The sequence below is a fragment of the Numenius arquata genome, chromosome 11 (genome assembly GCF_964106895.1).
Source record: "Numenius arquata chromosome 11, bNumArq3.hap1.1, whole genome shotgun sequence".
In the NCBI taxonomy this organism is placed as follows: domain Eukaryota; kingdom Metazoa; phylum Chordata; class Aves; order Charadriiformes; family Scolopacidae; genus Numenius; species Numenius arquata.
In genome coordinates, this window is record NC_133586.1 from 25,762,580 (window position 1) to 25,787,416 (window position 24,837).

Consider the following 24,837-nt stretch of genomic DNA (forward strand, 5'->3'; position numbering starts at 1 on the left):
CCTAGCGATGGGATGCACTTCTCATTCTGGAAAGCCCCCAGAATATCAGTAGTGTCATCATCACAGTGTTGTGTATAGAAATGCTATTTTAGGTAATTTAGCAGGTGCTATGTGTATTTGTTTAATTTTTCTGTCTCCATCTGCTTCCTGCACAGCTGAGCACATGCCACGGCCGGCTGCAGGGGCTCAGGGATCCGACAAATAGGCACAATAACCTTTCCAAAGAATTTCTAAAAATACCCTTCCCTGCATGTTTGGATGGTGGCAGCATGGGCTGGGTGAAATAATACTGATCTCAGCTCTGGCTCATCCAGGAGGGCTGGAAGAGTCCCTGAGAAGGGGGGACACTGCCTCTGGTCCCTCTTTTAAGCACATCGTGGCCTTTTGTTCTGCCTCAGCCTGGCAGAGCAGCATCCCAACAGCTCCACAGGCTGGAAGTAACGACTCACTGGTGCTTTGGGAGGCAGCAAACGTTCCCCCCCATTTGCTTGCTAACATTTTTCCCATCTTTGCAAAGTCATGATCTGAAAGCTGGGCCTCATCCAGGTCCTCTCCAGTGCTTCTAATTGCATTACAGAAGCGGCAGAGAATGTGTGGAGCTGGGGGAGTGTGGGGGAAGGGCCAGCAGCATCCTCTGTTAAGGAAGAGAGAAAGGCAGGAAATTGTGGCAATTTTGGAGCTGGTTCCATTTTTTTCAGAGGCTGGGGGGGAGGCGAGGGGGTGGTGGGCTGTGGGAGGCTAGCGTGGGTGGTGGGGCAGAGGGATGGTAGCCCTGGGGCTATATCTCCAGCTGTGGGGTTGTGTCCCCAGCACCCCTTGAGCGTGGCGGAGACTCAGCACCATCCGTGATGGATCTGTTCCCTTTTACTTGACACTTTGCCAGCCGAGAAATGCACAGGCTGAGATTTTACTTCTGCTGCTGCCTCCATCTGGAGCTGTGTGTAGGAGGTGGCAGGGGGGCGGTGGAGAGGGCTTGGAGGAAGCTGGGAGAGAGGAAACAGCAGTGCAGGTGGGGTTAGGCACAGGGTCAGCCTGGGGGGACCAGGCGCTACCTGGGAATGGGGCTGGAGGAATGGGCTTGAAGATACCCCCTGCTCCTGGGGGCTAGGTAGGAAGTGGGGGTCAGAGTGCTGCCCCAGCCAGGCGGCTGGGGGAGGTGATGGGAGGGTGGGAGCAGCAGCCAGAGGTGAGGAGCAAACAGGAGTGAAAGGCGAAGAGACTGAGAAGAGAAACAAACCCCAGTCACATCCTCCTTGCTAGAGCAGGGAAGCCTTGGAGCAGCCTGGCCGTGGGGTGGGAGCAGTGCTGGCTAGGGGGCCCAGTACCGTAGGAGCCAGAAAGTCCTAAATGAGAGAGGAGAGAGGATGCTGAGGGTGTCCTGGGAAAATCCTCTGGCCAAGCGCTGCGCGCAGCCCTGCCAGGCAACCCCGGGGTGCAGAGTTCTCATCTGTGGGGTGCTGGGCTGTCCTCTCCAGCCCCTGGGGCTCTGACAGCACCACTCTGGCATGAATAATCTTCTGCTACGGCTTGTGTTTCCAGCTGCAGAGTGAGGAAAACAGTTTTTCAGGAATCCACTGGGCAGTTGTGCAAATAAATGTTTGCAAGGCCCTCGGCTGCCATAGCGATGAGCTCCATAGCAACCCCGCAAGGAAATGAATAATTCTGTGCTCAAAGTGGAAGTTAAAAGGGATGTGGTGGCTGGGGGTGCCGCAAAATAGCTGGTGAGCAAAGCCCCCGGGTGCACTCTGTGCTGCTCGAGCAGATGCTTGGGGGAGCCCTGGGCAATGGGGCAGCCTTGCAATGCAGCACGCAGTGGGGTTGTGTCAAGGCTGCAGGACAAACCTTTCGTTTTGGCATTCCCTGATGTCCATGTAGCCAGGGTTAATGAAGGCATTTGTGGGTTGTGCACTGGCTGTTCCTGCCTCCACTGGCACAGCCCCCATCCCGTGCTCCCTGTCCACTGTGCCCTGAGCCCCCTCAGACGCTGCATCCCTGGGTTTGTCTCAAACATTGGTTTGCTTCCTTCCCTCCAGTCCTAGCTGCGCTGGAAACATTCCTGAAAATGAAAGCCAGCTCTTTTCTGAGCTTTGAAGTGTGGAGTAGAATTGAACGGAGAAAAAAAAATGAAATCTATCCTATGGGGGGATGGGTTTTTAGAAAAAAACAAAACCTATTGAGTCAACGGCGTTTGTATTAAAAACAGCAAGTCCTTGGAATCATTTCCATAGGAACCAGCCCTCCCATTCTGGGCAGACTCCCTGCAGCAGCGCCCAAGGCTGCAGCTGAGCGGGGAGCGGGGCTGCAAGGGGGGGACTCGGAGGTCTGCCCACCCCAGGCAGGGGGAGCAGGGCAGGGCAGGCTGCTCACTGTTGAAGCAGTGATTCATGGCTCTGAATCACAATTCCATCCTATAGCTGTGGAAGACGGCCAGATCTGGTCATCAGCTGTGTGCCTTTTTTCCAATGCGAGAAGTTATTTTTGGGTGTTTTCATATTACTGCACTTGTTTTGGGTTTGTTTTTTTTTTTGTGGTTTTTTTTTTTTTTTTCTGTGCCTTTGAATTCTGCATAATTGCACTGCAAGTAATTGAGGGACTTGAATTTCCTGCTCAGAGAATTGAGCTCAATACCGTTTTTTTGCAACCCTAAGGCATTTTTAAAATAGCTTTTACGTGTGGCATCACGGCGAGGATTCATAGATTCATAGATTGGTCCAGGCCGGAAGGGACCTCCAAAGGTCATCTAGTCCGACCTCCCCGCAGTCAGCAGGGACACCCCCAACTAGACCAGGTTGCCCAGGGCCTCGTCGAGCTTCACCTTGAATATCTCAAGGGAAGGGGCCTCAACCACCTCCCTGGGCAACCTGTTCCAGTGTTCCACCATCCTCACGGTAAAGAACTTTTTCCTAATATCCAATCTAAATCTCCCCTTCTCCAGCTTAAAACCATTGCCCCTCGTCCTGTCGCTGCAGGCCTTTGTAAACAGACCCTCCCCAGCCTTCCTGTAGGCCCCCCTCAGGTACTGGAAGGCCGCTATGAGGTCTGCCCGGAGCCTCCTTTTCTCCAGGCTAAACAACCCCAGCTCCCTCAGCCTGTCCTCATAGGAGAGGTGCTCCAGCCCCCTGATCATTTTGGTGGCCCTCCTCTGGACCCGCTCCATCAGGTCCATGTCCTTTCTATATTGAGGGCTCCAGACCTGCACACAGTACTCCAGGTGAGGTCTCACCAGAGCAGAGTAAAGTGGCAGAATCACCTCTCTGGATCTGCTGGCAACACTTCTTTTGATGCAGCCCAGGATGTGATTGGCCTTTTGGGCTGCGAGAGCACATTGCCTGCTCATGTCCAGCTTCTCGTCAATCAGCACCCCCAAGTCCCTTTCCTCAGGGCTGCTTTCTAATACCTCATCCCCCAGTCTGTATTTATACTGAGGATTGTTTCTTCCCAGGTGCAGAATCCTGCACTTGCTTTTGTTGAACCTCATGAGGTTCATCTGGGCCCACCTCTCCAGCCTGTCCAGGTCCCTCTGAATGACATCCCGTCCCTCTGGTGTATCGACAACACCACACAGCTTGGTGTCATCTGCAAACTTGCTGATGGTGCTCTCAATCCCTCTGTCTATGTCTTTGATAAAAATGTTAAACAGTACTGGTCCCAGGACGGACCCTTGAGGGACACCACTAGTCACTGCTCTCCATCTGGACTTAAAGCCATTGAGTACCACCCTCTGGGTGCGACCATTCAGCCAATTCCTTATCCACCGAACCGTCCACCCATCAAATCCGTATCCCTCCAATTTGGCAAGTAGAATGTTGTGAGGAACTGTGTCAAAGGCCTTACAGAAGTCCAGATAGATTACATCCATAGGTCGCCCCTTGTCTACTGACCTAGTCACTCTATCATAGAAGGCCACTAGGTTAGTCAGGCAGGACTTGCCCCTAGTAAAGCCATGTTGGCTGTCCTGAATCATCCCCCTGTCCTCCATGTGCCCAAGCATGGCGTCCAGAAGGATCTGTTCCATGATCTTCCCAAGCACAGAGGTGAGGCTGACAGGTCGGTAGTTCCCAGGGTCCTCCTTTCTACCCTTTTTAAAAATGGATGTGATGTTTCCTTTCTTCCAGTCTGCAGGGACTTCACCTGACTGCCATGACTTTTTGAATATCATGGAAAGTGGTTTTGCAACTTCATCAGCCAGTTCCTTCAGGACTCTGGGATGGATTTCATCAGGTCCCATGGACTTGTATGTCTTCAGATTCCTTAGGTGATCATGTACCATGCCTTCAGTTATAGTGGGATGGACTTTGTCACACCCACTGAGGAGGCGCACAGCTTTGAGCCTGTTTGTGGAAAAAAACACTGGGTGCAGTAGGTTTGCAGAAAAGGACCTGGGGGCCACCAGGTTGAACATGAGTCACCAGTACACCCTTGCTGTGGTGGAGACTTACTGTATACTGGGTTTTACTGGCAAGACTATAGACAGCAGGTCAAGAGAATAGATGGTTGCCCTTGGTTTGGCACTTAATGGGACCATGCCTGGAGCTCAGTGCCTGGTTGTGGGCTCGCAACTGCAAAAAAGACATGGCCATATGGGAGCCACCAAAATTATGAGATGTCTGGAGTCCGTGGCAGGGTAGAAGAGGCTGAGAGAGCTCCTTCAGCTTGGAGGCGTGAGAGCTAGGAGAAGGGTCTCATTGCTATCTTTAGAGATGCACAGTAAAAGGACAAGGGTCAATGGGCACGTGTTGCAACAAGCCAAATTTGGAGTAGACTTTAGGAAACATTTTTCACCCAATGGCAGTCAAACACTGGTAGAGGAAGCCAGAGAGATGGAGAAATCTCATACGCAAAATGTGGCTGCTCAGAGCCTCGAGCATCTAATATAAAGCTGGATCCAGCTGAAAGCTTGGCCCTGTTTTGAGTAGGATGTTGGACCAGAGACCTTCCAGCCTTTCTTAGGCTGGGTGCTTCATGTGCCTCTCCAGCTGAATCAGTCTGTGATTTCATGACCCTACAGGGCATTAAGGGGATGTAGGGCTGTGGCTGTCCCCCTGACGCTGGGGTATAGCTGTAACGCGGGGGCCAGTGAAGTCCACCATGTGAGTTCACGTGTGTTCACTCCGTCTCCAAGACGAGAAGAAAGGAGAAAGGTCTGAAACACTGCCCATCTCACCATCCTCTGGGGATGAATCCCTCTCTGCTCACTGGTGATGTGGGGTCACCCTTCCCTGGGGGCGCACACCTCTAAAACACGTGGTCAAACCTGAACGAGAGCCATGTGTTTCTTGGTACAGCCACTCGTCTTGTGCTGTGCACTGGAGGGGTTGGACTGTGTCACTCAACCCCCTCCTGGGCTGCAGGGCCCTTCTTCCCTCCCTTCCCAACTCAGCCCTGGGCAATTCCAGTGCTTGGTGGTGACCAGCTTTCCTGATTGTTCTTCCCTGCAGCTGTGGGGCCAAGGGTCATTGAGGTGGAGAGTGAGGACCACCTGGTTAGGGAGCTCAGTGAGGTTGGGGGTCCTGGTGCTACCTCCCAGGTGAGTGCCCTGACTGTAGGGTGAGTCCTTCCTTCCATTCATTCCCACTGTCCTAGGTTACGGAGGCACGGCTTTGACAGGGGGAGCTTCTGTCCAGTGCAACCCATTGCCTGAAGGAGAGATGGGAGAGGAGGAAAGAGTCTTTTGGGAAGTGGAAAATGTGGTGCCAATGCTGCCACATCAAAGAGGGAATTGAACCTGGGCTTCCAGTTTCAAAACACAGTTGAAACCTCTGGAATATTACAATTAAAAAAAAAAAAAAAAAGGATTTGGCACTTCCTTATGCTTGCCCTTTCCCCATCCCCAGATCCCATCAGTGTGCTGGGGTAGCTCTCAGGGCCAGGGGCAGCGACTGGGAGGCACTGGGGTGTTTCTGGCCAGCTTTCCTGCAGCCCTGAAAAACCTGGGAACCTCAGCTGCCAGCTGGTGGGGCAGGAGCTGCTGGGGTTAACTGGTGGCTGAATGGGTTGTGGTTTGAAACGGGGTTTAGGTTCTTAAGTCCTTTATTGGATCTAGCCCGGGGCTCTATTCCCAGCCCTGCTTGTGACATTAACAGGTCACCACAGCCCCAGGGCTGTCCCCCTCCTTGTCTGCACTGCCTGGACACTGCTCACAGGCACAACGCTGAGCGTAGGGCAGCGGTACCCACCTCCAAGGAGTCTCAGCACAGCCATCATGCAAGCCCTGAAATCAATTTGCCAGGCGAGCAAAGCCTCACTGCTGGCCTTCTTGAAACTATGCTACTGCCCGCATCGCAGAGGATGGATATAAATAGTTTTTGGGATGCCCTGGGTTGCAGCAGACGGCAGGTATTTTGGAAGCAGTGCTGTTGGCAGTGTTGTGCCAGGGCAGCCTCTGCTACATTAGGGATTGTTTGCATCTTCCACAGATAAACCAGTGGACCCTGTGTCTGGATGGAGGGGGTCCAGCCAAGCGGTGCAGAAGGGGAAGGGACAGATGATAGTGTAATCTTGGCATCCCACGTGCCTCCCTTACATACAGATCTTGTATTTCCAAGTGAGTTTGCCCATTTATACCTTCCACTGGGTATAACCAGTCACATAGTATAACCAAGTATAATCAAGCTGTGTGACCAAGCAGGGGTGTGTAGGGTTTGATCAATGCTCACAGGCACTCCCATCCATCCTGTGCATCTGCAGTTTTTCTTCCTGTGAGCAGGACATTTGCACAGAGAGGATGGAGAAAGCTCTTCTGTATTCAGGGCTTCCCTCCTTGTAGAGCTTTGATGCAGCTGGGGCAGTAGCTGCCCACGCTACAATCATAGGATCATAGAATCACAGAGTGGTTCAGGTTGGAAGGGAACCTTAAAGATCATCCAGTTCCAACCCCTCCTGCCCTGGGCAGGGACACCTCCCACCAGACCAAGTTGCTCAAAGACCCGTCCAGCCTGGGATGGGACCTCCAGGGATGGGGCGGCCACAGCTTCTCTGGGCAACCTGGGCCAGGGTCTCACCACTCTCACAGCAAAGAATTTCTTCCTGAGATCTCATCTCAATCTCCCCTCTTTCAGTTTAAAACCCTTCCCCCTCATCCTATGGCTCCCCTCCCTGATCAAGAGTCCCTCCCCAGCTTTCCTGGAGCCCCTTTAGGGACTGGAAGGGGCTATAAGGTGTCTCCAGAGCCTTCTATTCTCCAGGCGGAACACGCCCAACTTTCTCAGCCTGTCTTCATAGGAGAGGTGTTGCAGCCATCGGAGCATCTTCATGGACTCACTCCAACAGGTCCATATCCTTCCTGTGCAGATCACCATGGTAGATAAAACTTTCAAGGATGTGCCTGTGGGTCTGTCCCATTTCCAGAATGGCCATATTGAGCCTGTACTGCGTGTGAGGGCTGCAGCAGGTGCAATTGTTGGGGGCACTCAGGCGGTAAGGATGCTCGGCAGGGTGATGAGGAGCCCATCTGCTGCCCAGCATGCTGTGTTGAGTTGGCACTGGCAGTGCCTGCATTGGCATTTACAGCATGTGGGGTGCTGAGCATTCAAGCACAGAGCTGACAGCAGGAGACCCCAGAGCTGTGGCAGATCTCAGCTGCTTGAGCATGTCTGAGCAGGGTTTCAGGGTCTGAGCAGGGTTTTGGGGTCTGGCAGCTCCTGGGTGCAAGGAGTGGGTCCATGGCGCTAGAGGAGGAGGCCACCTCCATGCCTTGCAGCCTGGTGGTTTGCACAATTACCTGGGAAATGGATGCAGTTCTCTCCAAGGGGAAGGGCTTCCAACCTGCCCCAACTCACTTCTGGAGATCTTCCAGCTGCAAGAGCAGGGCAGCCCTCATCCCAAGCTAGCCAGTGCACAGTCAAGGGGCAGATCCTGTCATCCCAGTGGGCAGCGAGAGCTGAAGGTGGTCAGAGCACTCAGCTGGGAGAGGAGAGACCGGTGGTCTGAGTGATGTGGTCACGTAGGGTCAGAGCAGAGGAGGAGGATCCAGGAAGCTGGTGAGATGGTTAGGTCTCTCTGCTGGAAGCAGTGAGGCACAGGGGAGGGCTCTGGGAGCACAGCCCTGACCCGGAGAGGAAGTACCACCACCAGTGAGCGGTGCCTGAGCACAGCTGGCACCTGGCAAACGTGAAAGGGGGGCTTGTTAGACTGTGCACAGACTGTTGATTGTAGCCTCCATCACACATCCTCCTTAATCAAAGCCTGGTAGCATCCTCCAAGGTTTCCCAGGCAGATCTGTGCTCAGCCTGGGATCAGCCCCCACATCATTCAGTCCCAGGGAACAAAGGTGGACACGTGCCTCCCTTCTCTCCTCTCCCCGTTGCTCCAGCCTCCCCAGGACTGTTTGCTGCCGCCTCTGCAGAGCTGACGGCTGCTCTTGGACTCCCCTTGGAGCAGGTTTCATGGTGCTGAGCGGCTGGCTCCATGCTGACCCCAAATTCCATCATGCTGTGAGGTTTTCTCACCCTTGGTCTCATGAATGAAGCTGCAGACCAGAGTCGTAACCTGAAATTTCTTGAAAGAGCCATTCATTCACATGGCCTGCAAAAGGAACAGAGGACCTGATTGTACAGGGGTGCATGCAGCTCTGGGACTTTAGGATCAGCATTTTTTTGCCGTATTATATTGGTGAGAAAGCACCTACGGGATTTTGAGGTGGTGAGGTGCTGGCTGTCTCTGAAGTCAGCAGGAGTTAGGTAGGTGTTGCTGGAAGCACCACTGAGCCCTCCTCAAGTGCTTTTGGTATTGGTGGTTATTCTTCAAAAGCCTGGAGAGTCTGAAAGTGTTTTGACTCTTGAGTGTTATTTAATAGAAGGATTTAAAGCCTGCAAACTCCTCTCCAACAGTAGATAAGCCCTCAGCCTTGGCTTCTCATGCTCTCTGATATGCCTGCTTACAGAACAGTAACTTGCTGTTTCTTTTCTTTTCCCATAGCTCTCAGAATGGAGAGGAAGGTGGAGCCTGGCCGAACAACCAGTTTGACACAGAGATGCTCCAAGCCATGATCCTGGCTTCAGCAAATGGTTGGTCTCCATTGTGTGTGAGAAAAACCACGGCACTTGCTCTCACGGGGACATCTCAGATGCCATTAGATAAGATACTGGTGGGACTTACGTGTTTGGGTTAACTGGGGTGGCTTCAGAAGTCCATCTTGAACAGTTGCTGGTGGAAAAGTACTGTGGTCTGTGTTACCCTGCAGAGGAGAGAGGTTGGGAAGAATTCAGGCTGAAGAGATGCCAGATATCCATCAGCATAAGGCATGCTGTACACAGGGCTACCTCTTCCATCCAATCTGTGTTATCTGTGTACTGGGCAGAACATTATCTGGCTCGGGATGTGGTTGTGTTATATGAAAGAGCCGGTCTTCAGGTGACGTTTTGTAAACTACGTGGTTCCACAAGGTCACAGTAAATGAAATGCCTGCTGTGTGGCAACTTGCTGTAAGGACAGGAGGTAGGAAACCTGTAAGATTTTCTTATGGCTAGAGGCTGGGTCAGGACTACGTTAAATGCCTGACTCAGTATCCCAAACAAACCTCATGTCCAGAGATGCCAGCGTGTGCTTCCTGCCCACACCATGTCTGTCCGCCAAGCTGGGGGCTCATCAATGTTTCCCTCATTGGCTACTGCTGGCTCTTTGTGGTTGTAATCACTAGGGTTTGGTTTGGGGTCGTTTGGGGTTGGTTTGTTCTGGTTTACAGCGGTGCCATATGAAAACAGTGAGCAGGGAGGGGTGTTCCTATGCACCCGCAGTCTCCATGGCTTTGTATAAAAGAAGTGCAATTATCACTCTGTGCAGCACTACCAAGGAGCCTGGTTTTCATACAGCCTTTGTTTATAAATACCTCCAAGTCTTTTTCCCCTTGATTTAAAAATAGAAGTAAGAGCACAGCCATAAAACCCCGTGCAAAATGCTTAGGATGTTTCCTTTGAGCTGTTGGGAGAGAAGGAATCTGGGGGAGGAGGGATGGCTTTGGTGTTGCTTTCTTGGAAAGTTGCTGCAGCTGAACTTTGCTGCTTTGCAGGCACCAGGCAGCCTGGAGACACAGCTGTCGTGGCCAGGGAGAGGGACGAAGGTCTTGGGCAAGGGAGCTGTTTACACTCAAGGGAAAGAAACAATGCAAAAAACGTGTCTCTGCTCTGAAAAACAACTATGGAAAAATAGCCTCTAGGGTTGCATGTGGTTATCATCACTCGGTGTCTCCAGATCCGGTTTCCTTACTCGCAAATAAAGCTGTTTTTCTGACTGCTGCTGGAGCAGTCCCCAGGATCAGAGAGCTGAGTGGGTCCCTTCCAGGTTAAGCACTGACTTCCATGTAGCCCCAGGCCCTGTTGCAGCAAATCTCCCCCAATGCACAAATCTCAAACAGTCCTAACCTCTCCCACGGCTTCAGTCTGCCCAGGGGGTCAATTTAAATCAGATCCATCCACTAGATAAGGGCTTTCCCTGCTGTGGCCCCAGGGAGAGGATGGCTCCATCCACTTCATCCTTTTCTTGCCCATGCTGGTCCCTTGGGTGGGACACAGCACAAGCTTCATCCACCAGCACTGTCTTTTCATGTCTTGCATGCTCCCTGTTCTCCCTTTTTCTGCTCTCACTTGTTAAGCTAATAGTGTTGATTGGAGTAGGCTTTGATTAGGGTCAGTGCTAATTGCCCATTAGGCTTTGTGCTGCCCATCGTTTGGTGATGTTTCCTGGTTATTTAAGTGATCTTTATCTCTTACCATCACCTGCTGAGCTCTGTTTGAGCTCCGGGGTGGCAGGTGGGACACAGTGACACAGGTGATGGCACTGTGCCTTTTGCTCACCTGTTCCTCCGAGCATGGTCAATGGTGACTTGCATCAGGCCCACGCTTGAGTCTGTGCAGACCAGAGACCACCTGGGAGGCAGAAACTCCTCTTCTGCTGCTCCATGAGCCAGGGATGTCCTCCCAGAAGAGGCTGGTCGTGCCCTGCCTGCATCCTTGCCCTGTGCCAGGGGTTATCCTTCGCTTCAGCATGAGGCAGAGCTGGCCCTGCCATGCCAACCTCTGCTGATCCAGTTGCCCTGAGGGTTAAATCACTTGCCCAGTGGTTAAATCACCCCCCCAAACCAGATTGCCTGGGGAGCTGTTTTCCCCTCAGGGCTATGACCCTGCTGTAGGGCTTCTGTCTCCCTTCCCAAGCTCCCTTCCTCTGGATCTTCCTCCCTGAGTTGGGAACAGCATGAAAAGTCAGTGTTTTGAGTCATCTGAAGGGACAGAGGCAGCTGCTAAGCCAGACCAAGGAGCGCAGATACTCCAGGACACCAGACACTAAAGGGCAGACATCCTGTCCTTAAAATACTCCGGCTTCAAGTGAGAATTTATAGGAGTGCTGTGAGACGGCGGGAGAGCAGACAGGCAGCCTGAGGAGGTCTTTCTCCCCAGCTCTGTTGCCCACGGGCAGGGGCCTTCATTCTATATTTGGTTCTCCCAAAAGCCCCCCCAGCAGCTGCAGCAGCATATGCTGCCTCGGGGCAGCCTCTCATCCCCTCTGCTAGCAAGGGTCATGGAGCCACTAACTGGTTATTTTTTCCCAAGTCCAAATTCTTGTTTTCCCCCTCAGGACCGTTCAGGATAATGGCTGGCTGCTGGTAAAGGCTGAGCGTAACCTTTCCAGCAACAATAAATGAAGTGCCCTCCCTGCTTGGCAAGAGCAGCTTGGTGCCCATTTATAATCATCTCTTGTCCCTGTTCCCTCTTCTTTTCAGTCCTTAGTGTCAATGTTACCTAGAAACAACCCTTTGCTCGCACCCTGGACCAACGGGCAGGCTGGGAACTTCACAGGCAGCTTTTTGTCCCCGCCCCCCGCCCCTCCCCAAAAGCTGTGCTGTGACTGCAAAGTAGTTCAGGCAGACCAGTTGTCCTGGATGCCACTGGGAGCCCCCAGCCTCCTCAATGGGAAGCAGAGCAGTGGCACCCAGCGGGGAGGGCACAGGAGAAGGTGCCCAAGCCCACCAAGCTCCCAGCCAGGCTGTATCGAGCTAAGGGACCCCAGAAAAGAAGTCCCCCCCCCACCGCCAAAGGCCATAGCTCTCCTGCGAGCTGGTCCCTGACTGCTGCCTGGCCTGACAGCACATCTCCAGCCATCCTGTCCCCATTCGTAACCCGCCGTCCTTGTTCGTAACGCCCCCCACGATGGATGTGGGGTTGAGTTGGTCATTAATGTAACAAGCTGCTGATGAGGCGAGCGAGGATTAATGGTAAATATCACTAACTGTATATGTACATCTCTTCCAGACCGAGGTCCTCAAAGGCCCACCAGGTCTGGGACCCATTTAATGGGTCTGTAGACCCATTAGAACTGTAGAAAAGATCTCCTGCCTGTGAATGTGGGAAGCAAAACGTTGTTTCCCATAATGTTTTGCTGTGTTTGTGCACTGTCCTTTGCGCCCCCCCCCCCCCCCCGTCCTCCTTGCACAGTGTCCTGCCTGTTTCCAGACTTGCTGTGTGTTTTCCTCCACAGCTGTAACTTTTCAACTGCAAGTTGCTTCATGCTTCTGACCTCTGTGAGGGCATGTGCAGGCAGCAATATTTCAGGGGCTTGGTGGGATGTGGCCCAGCTTTTTGTCCAGCTTTTTGGCTGGCTCATCCACCTCCATCTGCTCAGGGGAAAGCAAAGGCAACACGGAGGTGTTCACAGCTCTGGTCTGGAGTGAGGGAAAACACGAGAGGACCAGCCTACGGTCTCTGCTTGTTGTTTTTCTTTACTCCCTCAGTTTCTCTGCCTGTGAAAGGCAGCCCTGGACTCTGCCTTGGGCCCTTCAGGTGCCTTTGCTGGGTTTCTCCAGCCTCCCAGGAGAGCATGTCCATAGCCCTATGCATGAAGCAGTTAAAAGGCTGAGATGGGATCCACAATATTCAATGCAGAGACAGGGTTTTAGCAAATCATTTCTCAGGGGGGCTGTACAAGGAGCCCACTCTGAGCCGTGCACAGGCAGTTCATGCTGGAGCAGATCGCTCAGCAGCTCATGGCAACAGCATCACTCCTGCCCTGCCATCCCCGCCCATACTCATTTCTCTCCCTGCCTCCTTGCATCCCCCTCCCCCCGTTCTCATTTCTCCCCCCACCCCCCTGCATCCCCCCCAGTCTCCATCTGGTCTCTACCTCCCAGCAGAGCCCCAGCATCCCAGTGGTGGGGGGGGACTCTGGGCTCTTCCCCACCCCCTGCACTTGCTCTCTCTGTGCTGGAGCTTTGCAGAGCGACAGGAATGAATGTGCCTTCCCCTCCCCCTGCTCCCAGATCTGGACCATCAGACACACTTTGGCATCAATTTGCTTCGTGCTCGGCTTCCTAGAGCCATTTTGTGGTATTGCAGGGGAGGGGTTTTCTTTCTTCTCTCATGTGCTCTGCTTCCTGAATAAACCCGGCTGGAGAAATACTGGGGGCAGGGTTTTAAATGCAGTGGAAAAAAAAAAAATATTGGATTTCCCTTAATGCATTACTAATGGTTGTGGCTGTACAATATGTTTGGAATGGGTTGCTTTCAGGGGGGTGGGTGGGTGGATATTTTTTTTGCAGAGGCAGCAGCTGGGGAGGGGGGCAGAGCAGACAGTGTTGGGCAGGACAGGCACCCCCATGGCTGTGGAGGGCAGAGGAGAGATTGCCCCCTACCCCAGCCAGCCTCCTGCTCCAAATCCCGAACCTTTGGCAATGATGTGAGATGGAAAAAAGGGATTTCAGCGCTGGCAGCACCATGCTGGGGGGCATGTGTGTTGTCGCCATCCCATGGAGTGATAGGTCTGAAGGGTAGTGAGGGGCAAAGGTTGGTGGCACCAAGGTCTGGCTTTGTCACCAGTGAGAGGCTTTTGGGTCTGCTGGGGCTTGGAGTGGTCCCGGGCCAGCACTAACGATCTGCCCTTCTCTTTGCCCCTCCCCCCAACCCCCCCCCCCCCGGCGTCCCCCACAGAAGCTGCTGATGGCAACTCGACCCTGGGTGGCGGGACAGGCACCATGGGGCTGAGCGCCCGCTACGGCCCCCAGTTCACCCTGCAGCATGTCCCCGATTATCGGCAGAACGTCTACATCCCGGGCAGCACCGCCACCCTCACCAACGCCGCCAGCAAGCGTGATGCCAAGGGTGCCAGTTCCTCGGGAGGCAACAAGAAGAAATCCGGGAAGAAGGAGAAGAAGTAGAGAAAGAAGAAGGAGACCTTAGAGCTACAGGGCAGCCGGCTCCAGCACTCCCTAGAACCACAGCCCAGGCTGGAGGACGAATGTCAATTATTATTTTTTTTTGTGATGCAAAAAGTAGGAAATGCTGCGAATGTATCTCCTCATCATCAGAGCTAGGAGCAGCATCTCGCTGCTGTTAGATCTCATGATGGAAACAAATCCGGAAGCTAAACCGAACGCAAACAAGTGCCCTGTGAATACTTGATAGTGTTTTATACAATCCCTCGGGTGTTAGAATATGCAAGGGCGGAAGGTCTTCTGCCACATCTTTGGATTCAATTTGCTCCCAGATAGCCTGAGAAAAGCACGAGGCTTGTGCTCCACTTTGCCCAGTGTAAATAATTTTAACGTGGATCTTTTAATTTATAGACCTTCAATCATTTTTTTTTGGAGAGGAAAAGGCAGTTCCTAGCTTAAAGCCCATGCTCCAGTTCTTTGCTCTTAAAACTTTCCATTAGTAAAATTCACCCTGAGTTAATGATAGCGATGGATTTGTTGCTGAGAAGTTGGTAGGGAGTGCTTCAGTTCCTGCTTACCGTGTTACCCAGAAAAAAAAAAAAAGTAAGTGTTTATATTGCATGAGTCAAAGGGAATAAGGCAAAGCTGCATCCTAAGCATTTTTCTTTTTTAAAGTGCAACCACCAATGGCCTGAAATATGAGACAAAACCAAACCAAACCAAAACAAAACAAAACGAACAGCCTCCTGATATCTGAGAGGTAGGGAATTCAATGAGGAGCATGCCCAGGTGTGTGGCAGCTGCCCCAGCAGTTCTAGGGGTCTCCGAAGAGCAGACACATCTCATTCCTTCTTTGCAGTAAATATTTATATGTACAGTCAATGTTCTTCTGGAATTAAAGCTAAGAAAGTCTTGCTTCCCCTGCGGCCAGGCTCCTTTCAGGCAGCCATCTGGCTGGGTCCCCACCGAGGGGACCTGGGGGGGACGATGCTTCACGTTTCTGCACACCGTGTCTGCATGCACGTCCTTCACCCCACACCTGCACGAGCACAGTTAGCTCCACCGACCCACACAAAGTCCTCGCATGCTCATGCAGCCTGGCGTGAACGCACTGGCAGCTGCCCGAGCCTCCGTGCTGGGGGTGGGGGTGATGGGTGGGTGGGTGGTGGGATTGGTCAAACAGGGTGGGGGAAACACATCCTTTCTTATTTGGGGTGTAGACCCCAAATAAAGGGGTTGTTTGGGGTCTTGCCCAAAGGGCTGAGATTCGCAGAGCTGCCAGCGCGTGGCTTCAGTGCGGAGTTGGCAACTGAGTAAGTGACAGTTGGTTTGCGTGGTGCTTGGGGACCAGATCTGGAGGAGGGACGGACCCCAGAGCTGGGGGTGAGTGCAGGGTGATGCTGCAAAGCCAGAGAGCTGGGGCCACAAGGGGCAGGGGTTGCATGGGACCATGCCGGGCCAGCCCCCAGGAGGTGACGCTCCTGCTGGCGTTGGGCTTTCCACCCTGTGGAGGGAATCAAAGGATAAGGAATAGAGTTTCTCCATGTGCCCATCACCTTGCACCGGGACGGCTTTCCCTATCAAAGCAGCACTGAGCCCCCCAACGAAGGCAGAGAGGGGCTTTGTGTAGCCAGAGGGAGGAGAGGGGCTGTGGGGTGGCCAGGAAGGGGTCACACCAGGTTTCCTGGAATGTGTGTGTGTTGTTTTTCCCCTTTTTAATCACTAGCACATAACTCACCAGAGCAGATCCAGCCCTCTCGGCCAGGCTCCTACCTGGCAGTTGTCACCCCACCACCATCCCCTCCGCAAAACCCAGGGCAGCAAGAGCATCCGCTGTGTTTCATCCTGATCCGGCCACCTCCAGGCGTTGGCTGTGCTGGGAGCGGTTCCCACCCTGTCCCCTGCAGCTGCCACCTGCCCCCTCCCCCCACCTCTAGAAATGCTGTAGCTGAATTGTAGTCTTTATATTTCTTTTTAATCTGCAATCTGAGGTAGCGTAGTGAGTGTCGTGTATTTAGTGGCGTGTTATTTTTAATCTTGGTAACTAACTTGTGAACACCAGTATTTTCAATTTTTCTCTGTATCTTCTTTCCTGTGGTCTGTGCTCCAAGTGTACGTAAAATGAAACACGTTTGCCCTTTGTGTCTAATATTGAATTATACTTATATATTATATATATGCTTATATCCTTCTTATACCCATATAGACCAATGTCGATGTGTTACACGCAAGTTTTATACTCTAATATTTATATTGCTTTTTTTTCTTTGGGAAAAAAAAATAATAAAATGATTTCTTCTGAATAAATGGTATTTATTTCCAGTGGGAAGAGGGGATGCACAGATGTGGCCTGTACAGCCTGATGCTGCTGCTGTGCCGAGGCTGCCAAGGTTGAGCCCCAGCCTGGCTCTGACAGCGGGGATGCTCTTGGGACACTCCTGTCCTCAGGTCCCCCCGGGCATTTGGGCTGAGGGTGACAGGGCTGTGGGTGGCACCGGTGTGTTCCTGGCTGGCATTTTTGGGGAAGGGCAGGGCAGACCCTGGCACACCCCACCAAGGAGACCATGGTGTCCACAGCTACAGTCCCGAGGGGATCCAGTTACCCTTCCCCATCACTAGTGAGGATCTGGTCACCCTTTCCCAGCCCCAGGAGGGATCTGATAACCCTTCCCCGTCACTGGCAGGGATCTTGTCACCCTTCCCCAGCCCCAGGGGGATCTGGTTACCCTTTCTCATCACCAACAGGGACCCACTTTCCTTTCTTCAACCCCCAGGTGATCTGCTTTATGGGACAGGGGTCAGGTGCTTTTCCTGCCCACCCCCCATTCCTGGACTGGACAAGTGTCCTGCCCTCTCCCTGGCAGGGGGTGGGTGTCTGACACAGGCTGGGGAGAAATGTCCCCTGAGTCAGAGTGTTGCAACCACGGAGAAAAAAATAAGCTGCTGCTGCTGTCCAGATGTGAGGGGGAGGGTGGAGGGGGTGGGGGCAGAGCAGCCCTGGGAGACAGACAGACACAGAGCCTGAGGGGAGGGATGCCCTTCCCATCCCAGCCTCCCTCCAAGTGCCTCCATCTGGGCTGCAGCTCTGTGGCCTCCATCCCACCCAGCACCCCCTGAGACTGCCCTCCCACACAGAGACCACCCCCCCCAAAACCCCCACAGACTGACAGACACTCCCCTAATCCCCCTCCACCCCACAGAGACACCTCGACACACCCCCTCCTCACTCCCCTTCCCCCAAATAGTGCTGCTCTCCCACAGAAGCCCCTGGAAATCCCTATGCACCTCTCATAGGCACCCATACTCACCCCAAATTTCCACGCACCCCACAAAGCCAACTTTCCTCCCCTCCTTGCGCCCATGGGGACAGCCCTGGTCACACACACACGCATGCACATATGCACACCGACATGCATCCACACAGGAGTCCCCACCAGAGCATCCTCCTTTGGGGCAGGTGATCTTGAAGCACAGGGGAGGGCACCAGGGTCAGGGCAAATATAGGGCAAGGGCCTAGTGTTGTGGGGCCCCCGTCACGCCATGCCCTCTGCCCCAAGCCCCCAGGCCACAGTCCCTCACACACTGGAGGCATTAAGGGCAGCTCTAGGGGCACAACAATGAGGATCGATCACATTGTCCCACTGCTAAGGGGCAACAGGGCTGAGCACATCCCGGTGCCACCCACGGGATGTCCCCAGCACCCGCCCCAGCCTGGGTCACATGGTCCCAGGGCACCAAACATCATCTCCTCCTTTGCCAGTGATGCCACCAGGCACCTGGAGCTGGGTGATGGGGACTGTGGTTGGAGGAAGAGGGGAGGTCAGGCCGTGGGTCACCCAGCCGGGTGATGGCCACCGCTGGTGAGGACCAAAGAGGCTTTTCAGAGCTGTGGGTCTGGCTTCAGGAGCTCACAGCCTCCCTGATGCCCTGAGCACCACGGTGTCCCCATGTCCCCAGCTGCTGATGTCAGTGTAAGGATATATGCAGTGTGGGGATGTGTAATTAGTTTCATTTTATTTCTTCTCTCTGTTGCACTAAAACCACCCAAGGACACTGCAAACACCAGGATGGGAAAGGCAAAGAGACACAAACCTGGCCAATTATCACTGATGAAGGGAACTTGGTCAGCCGTGCTAATTAGCTGGGACATGCAGGAATGGGAACATGTTCATTGCAGCATGGTTAGCTGATGGAGGACTTCCTGAGCTGAGGTGACGAGAAAAGGGAGGCCAACAGAAACAGAGTCTGAGTCACAGCCCTGACAAAAGGGGTGCAAAGAGGGTGACAAAACCGAGTCTCCAGCAGCCACTCAGGCTGAGCGGCCATCAGCGGATTAGAGGCTTTGCTCCCAGGAAGGGCAACTTGACCCTGGAAAAGAGCGATCCTGGATGTGGGCTGGGAGCGAGTGAGTGGGTGGGTGTCTTTCACCTCCAGCCATGGCAGGGAGTGAGGGGCTCTGTGGCTGGAGTGGGACCACAGGTGACAATCTCTGTGCCTGGTGCTGGCTGCTGGCAGGGGGGTGAGTGGCTGTATCCCACCCCCAAAACCAGCTGTGTGAGTGGGGTGTGTGTGTATTCACCAGCAAACTTTGAGGTAGCCCAACCAGTAAGCAGAGGGGGACTTTGGGACCGGGCTGTGGTATCAGGCGGGTGAGGGTCCATACTGGATAGTTCTGAACATCCCTCAACAGCCAGAAGAAGTATCCTCTTCCACCTTGGTGCCCTCCTGCTGCTGCTTTGCTCTGCTCCTCCTCCTCCATCTCCTTCTTACCCCCCTCACTGGGGGCAGCTCAGCGCCTCTTTCCCCCCCTCCTGCTGTCCCTTGTCATCCTCCCAGCTACATCCATGGCATGGGACCAGAGGAGCCCTGGGCTTCTCCACAGGCAGCTGAGCTGGAAGCCCCTGGTGGTGCAAGAACAGGTCACATTAGGGCTGGACCCCTCGTTGTTCCCCCAGGGTTTGTCTCCAACTCACTGCTGGGGTCCTTGGGGGCTGGACCCTATGGATGCTGCGGGCAGGGACAGCCCTGCATCACCAGCTTCCAGGGTCCTTGTTCACAGCAGTCACTTCTTTTGGCCAGTTGACCTTGAAAACTAAGGCAAAACATCAACAACAACAACAAAAAAGGACTTGAGCAAACTCCGTTTCCCCTGGATTTGTGAGTTGAGCTGACCTGTGGTCGCTTGGCCCCGGGGATGGCAGGGTGGGGAGGTGGCATCCTGTCCGCTGACATGCTCCTTGGCACCAGGCTGTGGTCATGGGCCAAGTCCCATAAGGCAGCTGCTCCAGCCATGACCTCACCCAGCAAAGAGCAGGGTGGAAAAAAAATCACTAAAAAGCTGTTTTCATACAGCTCCTTCTTGCCTGCTCCTTTGGGGTCCCCAGAGGCTGTCAGGAGGTCTGACACAGACACTGGCAGCTGCAGGGTTAAACAGGGCTCTATGCCAAGAGCCTGCAGATGGATTTTGAGCATGTCCCAAGCAGAAGAAAACTTGGGGAGCTGGTGGCTGGCAGGGGGGATCTTCTCCTCCCATAAAAACATTAGCAGGAAGGGCAGCCGATGCTGTCAAAAAGCACTTAGAAATATTAGTGCTTGGGATAAAAAAGGTCTAAAAGGGACCCACTGGGGCAGTGGGTGCAAATAGGGCAGGCAAGGAGAGTGGGTGTCTGTAGTCCAGTGGTGTGGTGGGAAAGCCCTTCCTGCAGCCCCCAACCCCTGCCCCAGCTCCCTGTCAGCCCCACGCTGTAACATCCCCTGGGATTTTATTTCCCCCTGACACAGCTGCCTCCTCTCACAGCCTCACATTCACAGCTGGGAATGAGAGGTGTTTCACCATCCCCCGCGTCCGTTCCTGCTCTGTAAATCCACTTCCCAACACTGTGATTTATTTTTTTTGTTGGTGTTTTTTTTTTTTTTTTTTTTTTTTTAACAGCTTAAGTCCAGCATGTGGAGATGGAATAAAATTTGCCTTTTGCTGGCTAAAACCTTGTGACTGAGATGAAGGAGAGGGTGGAAGGAGGGCACTGCCTGCCCTTTACCGGTCCCGCCGGGGCTTGGTGGCTGCCAAGAGCTCATCCATCACACAGAGGTGTAGGGCCAGCCCTCGGCCACTTCTCCAGGCAAAATAGGATGTGGTGGGACTTTTTGCTTTTTTGCAGCTGACGTGACCCCATGGTAGCCTCTGCCATGCAGTGGGGTGAGCTGCTTGGAGCTCTCTCTGTCTGTCCTTCCCCATGGAGCAGACACAGCAGAGCTCTCACTCTGGCCCTGCTGGTGGCCGGGAGCCAGAGGAGCTCTGTCCCATGGAGCCGGCAGTGGTGGCAGCCAAGACCTGAGGTCATGGAGCTGAGGAGAAGGGAGGGCAGGGAGGGGAAGGAGAAGGTGCCAGGCGGGACAAAGGCAAACTGGGTGGAGTGGGGAGATGCTGCAGGCATTGCTGTCAGGCCATGGTGCGGCTGGAGGGGCCCTAGCTCCATGGGGACACTGCTGTCCCCCCCGGGAACCCATACGCTCCGCTGGGACTTGCTGGGACCCCTGCAATGCTGTGGGTGGGACCTGCCAGGGTCACTGTCACTGAGCTGCTGGTGGAGGAGCCAGCCCATGCACTCAGTCCCTGGGTCTGATGCTGCCTCTGCAGTCAGAAACCCCCCTCTGCTGCCCCGGAACCAGTGCTGGCCCTGTCAAACCCAGCCCAGCGTGTCCCTGGGAGCACACAGCCAGGCAGGGCTAATTCCCTTATGGATGCCCCCCAGTCCTCATCGGCCATGAGGGACTTTGGGCGGAGGCAGCATTTTGGGAAACCCCCAGCTGAAAAATAAAGTAAAAAAACCCACTCATAGCCAAAATGTGCCTCCAGCAGCATGCACCACAATGGGCAGGGGGTGCCCATGCCCAGTGCTGCCTGCCTGGCCCTTCTCCCTTCCGCACATGCCAAAAGGGGCCGTGCCTGATGTGGCGGAGGAGGTTTTTGCCACCCTCTCCACGTGAATGGGCAGCGCTGCTGAGCCAATACACCCAGGACTTTGCCAGGGCAGCTGGGAGCAGGAAGGGCACTGGAGATAGCCAAGTTGGGGCATATCCCCCTTGCAGGGGACAGGGACATGGGTGGCATGGTGCCAGGCACATCCCACTGGCCAGGGTCTGGAAGCTGTTGCCAGTTTGGGGCTGGGGAGCAGAGACACGTGCCAGAGACCTTCCCTCCTCTCCCACAGGGCTCAGGACACCTGGGGTTTTTGGGGTGCCCTCCTGGATGAACCCCAAGTGACACAGCCCTGCTGGCACAGGGAAGGGAAAGCAGCTGGTGAAGACATGCCGTGTCAGGGGGAACAGGCTCCCCCCAGTGCCACCCCAGCTCCAGAGAGCTTTGAGGAGCAACCCCACCACTCACCCCAGTGGCAGCTGCATGATTGGTCCCCAGAATGTGGATCCTCCTCCTCCCCATCACCTTTGGACCAAGGCACAGCCGGGGGGTCCCCACAAGCTGCAATGGGGCAAGAGGGGGGCTTGGGCCCCCTCCCCAGAGATAAACAGAGAAGGAGGGTCCTGGCTCTGCAGAGGGAGATGGGATGGGCGCCAGGGAGGGAGAGCAGCCAGACAGGAGGAGAGGAAGAGGAAGAGGCAGACAAAGCTCCTTTATGTGGGGCAGCATCCGGGGAGGGGGGGAAGTGGGGCATGGGGGACTCCCGTGGGTTCCAGATGGGGAGGGGCTGGACTGGCTCCCTTGGACCCCATGGTCGCCGAAGTGGGGTGTATGAGATAGCCCACTGGGCTGTGGGAAGAAAATATTTTTGTACTGTTAATAAATTTAAAAAATACTTTAAAAATAGCACTTTTTTCATGTCTACCCCATCCTTTTAAAGTTTCTGGTTTCATTTGTGCTTTGCAGTGTATGCATTAGCACAGTAGTACGTGTAGGTAATTTATAAATCAATAAATATACTGGGGGGGGGTGGTGGTGGAATAAAAATATGTGAAGCCCCCTGCTCTGCAAGATGCTGGTTTGTGCTTCATGTTGTTAGAAACCAGATGTCTCCTCCCAGCTGCTGCAGCACCCCAGGAAAATATGGCACTTCTCCCCACTGAAGTTCACAATGTCCCTTCTGGAACCTGCAGCGCTTTGGGGTGTCCCCACCCCCTAACCGAGCACCAGCCCAGTGGCCTCTCTGAGGCCACCCCATCCTGGCTTTCCTCCATTGCCCTTGTCTCTCTGGTCAGGCCCAGTGCCAGGTTTAGATAATTATTTTATCATGGCTCCTTTTTTTCTGTTTTAGCAGGACAACATGAGTGGCATTGAGCCATGTGGTGTCCCAGGAGACCCTGCTCCCTATCCCACTACCCCAATTCAGGGCCTCCCGCTCCCCAATTAGCAACTTGTCATTGAGGAGACCATCAAAAGGCTGCTAAAAAAAAAAAAAAAAGGAAGAGCTGAGATTTGACACAAACTGGGGCAATAATCAGGTCTCTGTCCTCATTTTTAAATTATCCCAGCAGTCCCCTGTGTCCATGCCTGCAGGGACCAGCTCCCGAAAGCCCCGTGGAGCTAACTCCAGCTGGCTGGCTCCATCTCATATCCACCACAGCAACGGGGAGACCTCCAAGTGGAAAGGGGGCTGGAGAAGAGGCAGGGACATTTTGGGACACAGGCCTGGCTGACGGCCACATCCCCCCAAGACTGTGCCTGTGGGGGGGCTGGGAAGGCAGGGAGGACTGAAGATGAGGAAGAGATGCTGGTGGCAGTTTGCTGCAGCAGGAGGGGCTGGAGCAGCTCCAGGGGATATCAAGGAACCCCTTGGTGATGTCCCACCATCACCTTTCTAAACCCAGGGTGGTAGGGAGGGGAGCAGGGGCTGCTCCCCAGCACAGGCAGGGGGTGCAGGCAGAATGCCCTGAGCAGGAGGGGATGGGGCTGACCATGGAGGGGATTCGGATGCCCCATGAGGTACCTACCATGAGATGCCAGCAGGACTTCAGCTGCTGCAACATGTGCTCGGCTCTAGGATGAGGAACACAGCCCAGGCTCCATTGTCCACATGCGAAGGATGTGGCCTTTCACCCTCGGTTCCAGCCCCATGCACAGAACAGTGTCACAAGGACAAACTCTTACTGGACCAAGCCAGGGCCACCAGCACATGGCAAAGCATTTGTCCCTCTGAAGCGGCCATCTGGGAGAAAGTGTCCTTCATCCCAGCAGAGCAGCAGGGAGCTGCAGCCTGGCCGATTTCTGGCTGGGTCAACCTCTAAACTCAGCCAGTGGCCAGGCTGGTCCTGCTCACTTGAGAGCAAGGGAAGGAGGACCCCACCTGGGGGGGGGTCACCAAAAGGGACACTGCTGTCACAGAGCTGCCACATGGGTACATACACCTCTGGGGACAAGAACGGCCTGAGCAGTGTGACCAGGGCTCTGCTTACTCTTTTATCCCTGGGGAGTATCCGTCGCGGCAAGTATTTGCATGGTGAGGGTGGCTCCTGTCCTCACCAGCGTCCCACCTGCCCGGCTTTCAGCCCAGGTGACATTTGGGCAGGGGGAACACCTCTATCCTGAGCCCACTCCATATCTGGGCTCCCAGGGGCCAGACCAGGTTTGCCAACATGGATTTTCTGTGCAGGGAACAGCATTTACAGCCTCCTCCTGGGACGCGGTGGCAGTGTCCAGCCCATCGCAGGCAGCTACGAAGCTGCTCCAGCAGCTCCCCCCAACCCGGACAAGGTCCCCGCTCAGTGCCACAAGGCTTCAGGTTCATCTCCCCACCACCAAAGTTATGATATGGAGGCAGAGAAAGTCAAGATCACATTTTTGTACCAAAATTAATGTTTATTTCTCCATCTTTTGTACATAAAAACTGTCATGGTAACGCGATGCTACCAGAGCATCACTTGCCTACAGCTGCAAAGCCATGAAAAAAGGCTTTAAATCAAAGGAACTGTTATCAGAAAATAAAAGCTCTCAGGCAACGCTCCAGGCTGGCCTGGGTGCAACTCACGTATCCTCATTTCTCTTTCATTTTGCAGCTTTCCAGGGTTGCTAAAAGCATTTGGCAGAGGCCGCCACCACCCTGCTATGAGGGTAATGCAGCTCTCAGCCCTGCAAGGAGCCCTGAGATGCCCCAACCATCAACAAGGCAGAGGGACCGATGCCTAAATTGTCCTACCTGCCCTTTTCTGACTCCCTCATTCCCTTCCCGGGGACAAGGGGATGGTGGGTGGCAGGGGAAGGGGTCAAGCCTGGCTCCTGGTTCACCCAAGAGTGTGAGGAGTCCCTGGACCATCCTGCCCAACCTGAGGCTGAACCGGAGAAATTCTTCTCCCCTCCTAGGACCAGCGTTTTTCTCTTTCAAGCACAAACCTCTCATGTGGGAGGACGTCCCCACCTCGTTCCACAGGCCCATCTATGGCCACTTGGTCGCCATTATTCACTCAGGTTCATGCCCTGCTGGGTTCGTGTCCCGGAGCCCAGCACCTGGAATGGGAGCAAGAGAAGAGACATGAAGAACACTTGAAGCAGGGAGAAGGCATTGTGCCCCACACAAAGAGCCCCGCTGAGCACCGTTGCCACTGTGAGGGGACCGGTGGCCATGCCATGTGCCACATGGGGCTGCCAGGCTGACCTGGCACAGGGACACAAGCTCTCCTCAGCTCTCCCAGCTTTTTTTAACACGCCCCAGGAACACTCAAAATGCTATAAAAAGTGGAATTGTATTATT

General features: G+C 54.1%; 1 protein-coding gene across 2 annotated transcripts in view; it reads left to right on the forward strand.

Annotated features, from left to right (window-relative positions):
- LOC141470222 (protocadherin gamma-C3-like) overlaps positions 1-16,438 on the forward strand; it is a 41,029-nt gene extending 24,591 nt beyond the window's left edge. Inside the window, exons 3-4 of one of the 2 annotated variants that reach the window (XM_074156157.1) lie at positions 8,917-9,005; positions 13,917-16,438. In XM_074156157.1, coding sequence (XP_074012258.1) covers positions 8,917-9,005; positions 13,917-14,140 — 313 coding nt within the window. In that variant the 3' untranslated portion in view covers positions 14,141-16,438. Of the gene's footprint in view, positions 1-8,916; positions 9,006-13,913 lie in introns of both variants that reach the window. The other variant, XM_074156156.1, reaches the window with a different exon arrangement.
- The last annotated feature ends 8,399 nt before the right edge of the window (positions 16,439-24,837 follow it).